The sequence below is a fragment of the Seriola dumerili genome, unplaced genomic scaffold (genome assembly GCF_002260705.1).
Source record: "Seriola dumerili isolate Sdu_G_001 unplaced genomic scaffold, Sdu_1.0 BDQW01000393.1, whole genome shotgun sequence".
Taxonomy (NCBI): Eukaryota; Metazoa; Chordata; class Actinopteri; order Carangiformes; family Carangidae; genus Seriola; species Seriola dumerili.
The window spans coordinates 1117109-1127334 of NW_019174648.1; the positions used below are offsets into that span (position 1 = coordinate 1117109).

Consider the following 10226-nt stretch of genomic DNA (forward strand, 5'->3'; position numbering starts at 1 on the left):
TTAGCAAAGATGTTCACTGTAATATAAAACCATGGATACTTGCAAATATTCACATTTCAAAAGCCACTACCAGTAAATTTCTGGAATGTTTGCTTAAAATATGACTCAAACAATTAATCACTCAATCAAAATTCAGTCAACTAATTGATTAGTCAACTATAAATCATTTCAGCTCCAGATATTAAATGGTTGTTATCAAGGTGCTGGTGGAAATAATGAAACTGCCATGTATGGTGGGATAGCAGAAGTCCAACAACAAATCCTTGCCCCAGGCACCTTAGAAGGTTATGAAGGGGGATACAAATATTTTTGTTTCATGATGAGGTTTAATTTTGTGTGTAGTTTGGTATGTTTGCAATGCTAATACAAACCGTCAACTTTTAGTCAGTAAAACCTTGAGTTTAGATGTTTTGTCAGAGCAAATATTTGCAGCAATGTAGCCCTAGTTTGTGTACTTTATGTGGTCAGCTTTCATATTTATGTATACAGCCTCAATAATATTCTGACACGTAAGTATCAACAGTATTACTGTTAACACAATGAAATTAGAGTCTTTTGTTAATTTATATTGTAATTATTGTCTTGTAGGCTACATCAGTAACAAAGACCTACTCAAAGAATAAGTCAAAACTATTAAATTATCACTCTCCAAAATGTTTTAAATTGATATGTTTTACTTTGAAGGTGAAATAATTTGGCTTCCGATATCACTCGAGATATTTCGGTCTGACTTTCCGAAGCTTCCTGTCGTCCAGCCTGGAAGCCTTGGGGAGAGTTAGTTAGTTAGATTCTTAACACGGGGATGGAATAGGCGGGCGGTGCTTTGTGTCGCTGACCGTATGAGACCTCTTCCGCTGTGTGAGTCGTTTCCAGTTTTACACAATAAACGAAAACGAGTGATCCATGAAATTCTGTCAGTGCTGGTTTGGTAAGAGAGGAGTTCACTAGTCAAAAAGAGGCTCAAGATTCGAAAAACAAACACCACCAGGATGAGTTACCAAGAGTAAAAAGAGCACATTGGCCACACACAAGTGATCAGGTCATTTGACAGTCTTCAGATAATCAGCCAGTTGCACAGCTGATGTGTCATTTATCTTTCTTAGTTTTTTTTTCTTTATCCAAGACACTCAATGTACATTGTGTGCGATGTTTATGGAAGCCAGTTTCCACTGCATAAAGAAAATGATGAAAATTACGAAAGCTGTTTTTTTTTTTTTTTTTTTTTTAAATCACAATTTGGATGTCAAATTCAAGATGTTAATGGTTTAATCATCAAAAAATTGAAAAATTCGGGCTATTATGAGGTCATAATTGTGAGATTTATAAGTTCAAATTTTGAGATACAATATTATCTCATAATTTTTAGTTTTTGATGAAAAGTTATGAGCAAGTAGCTTAGGCAAAGCTTAAAATGAACTTCATTCATCTCAATTTTTTTTACTTAAAAACTTATAATTCTAAAACTCCATAAGATTATCCTCCTAAAGCTCATAATTGTGACTTAAAAAATCAAGTCACCATTTTATAATCTTTATTCGAAGAGCGATAATTTGATTTTAAAAGTCACAATTATGACTTTCCATGACTAATTTTATTTTAACTTTATCAGTTTTTGGTATTCATGGGCTTCCATACCTTTGACACCGATTCTTTTTGTCCTTTCTTTCTCTGCTGTGCGGAATTTGTAATTGTAGAACAAAGCTTTGGAGAGCTTTTTTGGCACATAAAGCCACTTATTGGTCTATAATGACTAATTTGTTTTGTAGATTTATTATTTTAAACCTTAATACCCTTGTTGGACCAGAGAAGGTTAAGGATGCCTAAGTCCAGGCTGGAAAGAGGATCCCAATTTAGGCTGGTCTCATATTCGAGGGGATGGTTCAAAGTGTGCATCCCTCCCTCTCTCTCTCTGTTTGCGCTCTGTCCGCAGTCAGAGGCATCTGGAATCAGTGCGGACCAGAATACCTCTCCCTTTTCATTATTAATACGATACAAACAGAGCAGTCAGTGATACAGCTGCTCACTGCTGAAAGATCCACGGAGAGGTTCAACTTTTTCTCCCAGCACCAAGTGGAAGAAAACTCTGCACTGGAACTGGGATCCTTGGTAGTATTGGCTCTCAAAGGGAAAAACTACTCTCTTTTTTTCTACAGTGATTTTATAATGAAATTTCAGCAGCTATAGTCAAGATTAAATAACCGGATACCTCAGGAGATCCAGAATAACAGGTTATCCTCACCGTCCGTGCAGGAACATTATGGAAATATTGGAGTGATTTCTGTTCCTCGGGGCGGAGGGGGGTTCGCTGCTGCTGCTGCTGCTGCTGCTGCTGCTGCTGCTGCGGGGCAGTGTTATTTTCCCACACGGACCAGGGCTGATCCGAGGGCAGAGGGGAGCTAAATGCGGCTGACTGGCGACCCTGCACCGGGAACCATGAACAGCAGCGGGTCTGGCAACTTTCTGCTGGTCCCCATACCGGAGTATCCCCTGCTGGACTGTGTGCCCAACAAGACGGTGAAGATCGTGGTGCTGGGGGCGAGCAACGTCGGGAAAACCGGTATGAACGGAAGGATTTACTCTTTAATTGTGCTGCTAATATTTAAATGAATGGAGGAAGTTTTTTTTTCACAGCAGCTGAAACTGATGTGTTGCGTTGTGAAGATTAAAGTGGAAAATTGGTGGCTGGGATTTCAAGCATCTCAACGTGATAATTACAGATTAAACTACTTATCATGCAACTTGTTATTGTGAGGAATATCTTAGTGATTTATTTGCATAATAGAGGTAGAAATATAGTCATAAAACAGTCAAATTGATGGGGAAACGTCATCCATCCTGGACGGCAGGGGGCGACAATTTGCATTTTACATATTGTCATTCTAAAATATATGAAAACTTAAATGTTTTATGTATAATATTGTTGGATTTTGATTATTGATGCATTTATGTGCTGCATTTTGTCTTATATTTGCAACTTTTAGGTTGTTTAATCCATAACAATCATCATGCTTTATAAGATAATCATAGTTTTTTTGTGTAAAATCTTAATTTGAAAAGAGACTACTAGCTATAGCTGTCAAATTAAATGTATAGGAGTAAAAAGAACAATATTTCCCTGTGAAATACAATACAATACTCAGAAGTGGACTTCCATAGAGTAAAGGTAGCCTTTCACCACTAAATATAACCAACAGAAAGATCCCATTGACATGAGGCTCTTATTTTGGAAAGGGGGAAAGTAGTCACCATGCAAAAATAATAAAAACTTTAAGGTAACAGACAAAGAAAGAGGCAAAAATAAATGATAAGTAAAACCTAAAATGAAAATGATCACATATCCAATATGGTAAAAATGGTAAAAATGGTAAAAAAAAAAAGAAATTCAGTTTTCATTTAACAAATATGACATGAGGGTTTTCAGAATAAACTGATGTTCACTTGCGTATATGGAGAAAAAAAAAAAGCAAAAAGAAGAAAGAAGTCCAGGGCAGAAAGTATAATAGAGGCTGCCACAATGTTTTTGGAAGATAGACTAAACACATCAGTGAGTGTGTGGCTCACTACAAATGGCTGCAATTTGTCACACTTGTGGTAAGTGAGGGATTAACCAATTTATGATCAAGATCAACCTCAGGGAGTTATTAAAGTGTATGAATCATCAACAGCCCAACACTGTAGTTGTATGTGATTTTATAAGTGAAGTTACAACTGTAAAGGTATGACAAACCGGAGGCGGGGAATTAAAAACAGGGAGGGTCTAATGAAAGCGGGTATGTTATCAAGTTGCATTATGGTAGTTGTAGGTTTCTGGGTTATTGGAGCTCTGATTTTAACCAATCTGATTTTTCAAACCGTCTCTTGTGAGTCCCCAAAAACTTTATGAAAGTGCAACAATGAATTCGTGGAGTGGCCCTTTAATGTGTAAACTCAGCAGTGGTCTCCTTTAATACTCCGATGGGAACATGGCAGGAAGAAAAAGCCACCGCTTTGATTAAACTAATGGGGGAAACTGGGCCGACAAAAGCCTTCCAGAACCCAAATAACAAAGTGATAGATTAGGTAATCATTTACCAGTATGAGATGACGCATGACGAATTGCAACATCAGATTCTCAGTATTGGTGGATCATTTTCTTAGTTCAGACTTTTGGCCTGTTTGTTTAGCTCATCTCTCTGCTATGAAACTCTTCAAAATCAAAAAGTTGCTCGTCAGGGAAAAGGGAAATTCCACTCACACTCGCTAGGAGCAAATATTGAAGTGTTACACAGGTCGGATTTTTCATCATACACGCTGCAGTATGACTCTGAAAACTGCTGTGCACCATCTCTTTTCTCCAAACAGTTCCCAAGATGACAGTGATTATTTAGAGAAATGTGATCCTCCAGTTTGGTATTTCCTCCCACTTTGTTGTGACACACTTTAACTCCATTTTCTGCATCTGATTCAGAGTTTTCTTCTTTCCTTTCAGCTCTGATTGTCAGGTTTCTGACCAAGAGGTTCATCGGGGATTATGAAGCAAACACCGGTGAGTTTCCGTCTCTTAAAAGAAAAGTAAGCGGCAAAAATAAATGCATTTACAGACTCACTACCCTCTGCTTTAGAGAAACCCCTACTATTGACCCATTCATCCATTCACTCATTCACCCGTCCACCTGTCTCTTTCGTTCTCCCCAGGAGCGCTCTACTCCCGAAAGGTCACGCTGGATGGGGAGGAAGTGTCGCTTCAGATCCAGGATACTCCCTGCGTCGCTCTCCAGGTAACTGGTGGAAACACAGAGGCAGCAGCCATGTTTCCATCCCAGAGTCTCCATGTGCAGCACAAACAGAAAGGAAGCAGTGATTTAAAAACGCTGTTATCTATAATATTTATTTACACAAAGTGACATGAACGTACGACTGAAAACAGCTGAGACCCTCCTGACACAGTGTCTGAAGCCAGGTTTTACTGTCAACACTCACTTTCTAAACATTCATTTTGTTCCCAGTCTGTTGTTGCTGTTTAACCACGGCACAAGGAAGTGATCACAGAGCTAGAGGAGCTTGATAGTTTAGGGGTCATGGTGTTAACTAAGGCCCCAAACAAGCCTAGCTAGGTACTTAAATTCTTCTTAATCCTTTCAAATAGTATTCAATCTCCAATCCAGACTGATTGCTATGGGAAACAGTTAGCAATAATGAGAACAAGCAAGACCACCTCAGGCATTTAGGTTTCTTTAATGATCCTTAAAACTACTCTTTTTTTTGCTCAGTTTGTTTTCACCCTCTGACTGTGCAAGAGCGGTTGGAAAAGGTTTGCTCTAGAGTCTAAAGAGTTGGCTTTTTAGCAATTAAAAACCTTGCTAGCTGGATAGCATGCTGGCGCTAATGTGCACGCCAAAAAGTTAATTTACTCGTGCAGCAAGAGTGTCAGTTTTTCTATCGAGTTTTATCTGCCATGCTAAAATAAAAGTTGGACTTTTTAGAAGCAGATGCAAATAATTACTTTAGCCAATTAGCTCCATTAGCTCCCAATTATTGAGGACTGATTTACAGCCAATTTCAGTACAATGGCATTAACAGGAAGTGGGCAGCCTCTCCGTAGCTGGGCTCTGCCTCACCTGTCTTACCCGCTTTTACTGGCTCCCCTGTAGGTGGCGCTGTTGCACACAACAGTCCAAACCAAATGGCGCCTTTAAATTTTGTAACGGCTGTCCACTTTCCCATTGCCAGTACTACACAGGTGGTCTTGTCAGACTTTTTAAGGTTTAGTTTGTATTTTATTGCGATAGTTGAGTAAAAAAGATAAATGCACCAATTTCCAGTGGTGCGTTGCTCTGTTCCTGGTCCGGTTTGGACTGTGTGCTTTCCCTCCACCTGTGCCCACCTCTTCCTGTCAACATGCCCTACAAATACAACTCTATGCATCTAATGAGCGCCCCTAATTGTCCAAAAATAACACTAAAAACAAACCTACAGATGTTTTTTCCCATTTAAATGTACTATTTATCCATTTTCAGGGCAATTGCTTGACTCTGTATTAAAAACATTTACGTTTTACATTTACATTGGGCTTTAAAATTTTTAAATTTGCATCTTTAATTGATAAAACGAGCGAAGTAGTTAAAAAAAAAAGGGGAGGGATCTGCGTTACGTCACTGCTGCTTCATATCTAAAAGTTGAAACAAAGCCCTCAGAGGCAGTCGAAAAAAACTTACATTTTTATCTCAAAGCAATTTCAGGAATGTATTTGAAGTAAGAGGAAGTGACCTTAGGACCATCTCCTCGCTCATGATGAGTATAATGAGTGCAACGTGCCACACGGCTCACCCCGCTTGACACCGGCAGTCTGTTTACCAAACCAGGCCTCGGAGCTGCTCATTTCCTACGCTGGGGAAGATAACGCAGGGTGAGGAAGTCGCTCCTGGCAGGATGGAGGATGATGGTGACCGGCTTCCAGAGATTAGAGGGAAATAATTGGTGTGCGGAGGCAGGAGGAGTCGTGTGTGCAGAGCAGAGAGGTCGAGGAAGTTACTGAGCTTCTGGGAGGTTGTTAAAAGCTGCAGCTGGAGAGATTTTTTATTTTTTTTATTTTTTTCAAACTCATAAAATTGGGCTGCAAAAGACACGAGTGTCCACAATTACAGAGTTGCAGGTGTTTAGAAATGAAATTCTGGTGTCTGGCGTGGTCACAGAAAGAACATTTTAATCTTGATTACAGAAAATAATATGCTTCGCTTGGTAATTATGTGGACAGTGGAGTGTAAGGAACTGCCCTACTTGAAGTTTAATTGTTCCTGAAATGACGACTGGGTGGTCCAGCGGGTCAGCGGTCTGTTACTTTGTGCAAATCAGCAATTTGACGACTTCACATCGGACAAATTGCATTGAACATTTAGGCGCTAAACTCATTTATCAATCTTCGAATCAGTCAACAGAGAATGAAAATAATCATCGGCTGCAGCAGTAACTCGTGATGACTATGATATTTACTCTTACAGGATGATGCTGAGGGCCTGTACTGCCAGGAGCAGATCAACAGGTCAGACTCATGAAACGACTTGAACATGAGTGTGAATTAAACCCGACGCGTTCAAATAATAACTGTATCATAACTGGACTTCCAGGTCGATCTACTGGGCGGACGGTTACGTGCTGGTTTTCTCCATCACTGACCACAACAGCTACCGAACCATCCAGCCGCTCTACCAACACGTCAGACGCATACACCCCTCTGGAAACATTCCTGTTATACTGGTCAGTCTCAGTTTGGGAAGAAGCGGTTTAATTTTGTTTACAATCAGTTTATTTGGATTAGCTCGTCTTTATCTGGACAAATTGCATCAGCCTTTATCAGTGTCCAAGTCTGTCTCTCTTCTGTCTGGAACAGACGATAACAGTTACCTACTAACCCTAATCCCTGTAATGTAATCTACTCTATAATCTGTAATCTCATGCAGGTTGGCAACAAGAGCGACCTGCTCCGCGCCCGACAAGTGCCTGCAGACGAAGGCGAGACGTTAGCGGCTTCGTTAGGTGGGGCGTCCTCCTCCTCCTCCTCTTTCTGTTTCTCCTTCCTCCTCTTCTGCTAATCATATGTCATGTGATTGCACAGTCATGAAAACACATTTCCTTAATTGAAAAGTGAGTGTGAACATTAGAGTTTACACACTAAAACCTTATGAATTTGCCTTTTACATCAGGTTGAAACTTTAGGTTTTGAGTTAAATGTCTCAAAAGCTGCTGTTATAGACAATCGTGGTTCCCAGAAGATGAACCCTAATGACTTCGTTTGTTCCCTGACTTGTCCTCTATCACCACCAGCAAATTTTGTCACTTCTTCAATTAAATATATTTCAACATCTATTTGGATGAATTGGCACAAAATTTCATACAGACATTAATGGTTCCCAGAGGATGTATCCTAATAAATGGATGTTGATCCACTTTCCTCTTCTAGCACCACCAGGAAGTTGACATTTTGTGGTTCGGTTGTCGGTCCTGTTCCAACATCAGTCACCGATTAAATCAGATACATGTTTTGTCGTTTTAAAGAAAGCTGATCAGAGAACTGCAGTTTACACATTTCTCTGCCTGTGTGTCTCACCTACATCCTGCATGCCGTCTAATGAACGAGGAATGCTGAGACTTATCTGGGAGATAAGTCCTGATCTTTAAAAAAAAAACTGCCTCTGCTCACAGGGGGAGTTTACTTTGAGGCCTCGGCCAGAGAGAACCACGAAGGAGTCCACGCTGCCTTCCTACATCTCTGTCAGGAGGTGGGACTTTTTTGTTGTTGTTCATTGGTTCATTGGTCTGTAGAAATCTTATAGAAAGATATCATGATGTTGTGCATTATCAGTCCGCCAAACTTAAGGGACTTTAACTTCCTGTGGGATCTCTGATGACAGGACATTTCCCACTGATGCCCCGAGTCACCAGCTAATTCAGAAATCCCACATGTTTATCTCTAAAGCTAGAAAGAGCTTTACCAGCCCACAATAGGCCGTTCTGTATATTTGTTTTTCTGTTGAGGTAATGGGACATTTTGCCCAGAGGCCCATGATATTTGAGTGTGTTTAAACTGTGTTTCCTTTCTGGTATTTTTAAAGAGCAGCTTCCTGATCTCTTGTTCTGTTTAACGTCTGCATGTTTTTAACTAATGAGGTGCTTTAAAGGTGCGTTAATTTTTATTAGCTCAGCTTTTGTTGATTTATATTAACGACAGATACAGTGATTGTGTGTGATGTGAAATGTATCGCTCGTAGCGACAAACGTGGAGCATTTGAGCATCTTTTAGCTCATTGTTTTGGTTTTCTGGGCCAATACTCAGCTGCTATTAGCAGTTAGCACAGTGGAGCATTTAGAAGCTAAACTGCCAGATATTTTCCTCAGGAGACAATAACAACTTTTATTTTGTTCAAAATAAATAACTTAATGCAACTTTAAATTTCTTTAGTTCTTTAGCATTAAAAGAATTGTCTTAACACTTGTTGCAAGCTTTTATTTTCCTCAACTGGATACTAAATTAAAACATAAATTACACATATTGTATCTGTATCTGTTCTTCTTGTAAACAAGCAGTAATGTCAACACAAGTTTGTTTACATTGGATTGTTGGAGTATTTCAGAAACCAAGTTGGTACAGATTATTATTTTTACTAAAATGATTGATTTAACCTGGTTTTGAAATTTGACTTTAAACTAATTTAAATGAGAAACTGACTTAAGCAAAGTTAACTTAGTCACATTTTTATTTTTTTTATTTTGGCGCGTCACTGTGCTCTCTCTCCTGCAGGTGATCCGAGCACTGGGAGGAGGTAACGGGGAGAAAAGGAGAGGAGGCCTCCACCTGGCCAGACCCAAATCTCCCAACATGCAGGAGCTGAAGAGGAGGTTCAGGCAGGTCCTCTCCTCCAAGGTCAAGTCATCCACGACTCTCTGATCACAGGACGGATCAGGCAGGCGCAGGGCAAGGATAAAGAGCTTCCTTGGAAAAATAAAAGTTGTGGATTTTTCTATCATGGAAGGAAGTAGTCATCCTCGGATGAATGGATGAAGATAAAGACCAAATGGAGCTTTCTGGCAGCTGAGCTCTTCTCTGTGTTTTGGACGAGAGTCAACACGATCAACGCGACCTCTTCCCAGGCTCGAGTACCGCTGAGGATGCTGCTCAAAGCGGACACGGTCAAAGACTGCTAAACAAACAGCATGTGTTGTGTCAGGAACTTGGCATGTTTACCATGATGGATATTGAATGTGTCCGCAAACATCATTGTGAACCTCTCAACATATTAGGAGCCCAATCCTTGAAACACTGACACCATTCATGTCTCAGTTTTCTTGAGGCTGGAAAATCACTCTCAGTGAATTTAATGCATTAAAATCAATAAAGAATTATTGATTTCACCCTGTCAGACAAAGAAAAAGCAGATGTCGCTTGTCATGTAATGTGGAGTCTCTTATTTCAGGCTCAACATTTCACTTTTTCATTTATGTTGGTTTTAATTTAGCTTTAGTCTTTTTAACTAGATGATGAGTTCATTCATTCATTCATTCACGAAATAAATGAAAGGCGAGTCTCTGGCCTCTCTGTTGCAGAGTTCTAATGAAGAAAGTAGTCGGAACCAAAACAGGAAATGACCCAAAGACGTAAGGGTTCAAGGCTTATACACCGAGACAAATGCTGACATTTGACAGCCGGAAATGAAGCCTGAGGGGCGGGAAGCCTATTGCTGCCGATAATAAAA

The 10226-nt window shown here is 39.8% G+C and overlaps 1 protein-coding gene across 1 annotated transcript; it reads left to right on the forward strand.

Moving 5' to 3' along the window:
• Positions 1-1887: 1887 nt before the first annotated feature.
• rasl11a (RAS like family 11 member A) lies at positions 1888-10022 on the forward strand. Its single transcript, XM_022761278.1, has 8 exons — positions 1888-2557; positions 4469-4525; positions 4675-4757; positions 6978-7018; positions 7104-7233; positions 7437-7512; positions 8179-8255; positions 9275-10022. Exons 1-8 carry the CDS (start codon positions 2401-2403, stop codon positions 9419-9421), a joined length of 768 nt encoding a protein of 255 aa, XP_022616999.1. The 5' UTR covers positions 1888-2400; the 3' UTR covers positions 9422-10022.
• The last annotated feature ends 204 nt before the right edge of the window (positions 10023-10226 follow it).

Coding starts and splice junctions, on each gene's coding strand:
- rasl11a (XM_022761278.1), top strand. CDS start 2,401: ATGCGGCTGACTGGCGACCCTGCACCGGGAACCATGAACAGCAGCGGG. Junction 4,758..6,977: donor CTCCCTGCGTCGCTCTCCAG/GTAACTGGTGGA, acceptor TTACTCTTACAG/GATGATGCTGAGGGCCTGTA. Junction 8,256..9,274: donor TCCTACATCTCTGTCAGGAG/GTGGGACTTTTT, acceptor TCTCTCCTGCAG/GTGATCCGAGCACTGGGAGG.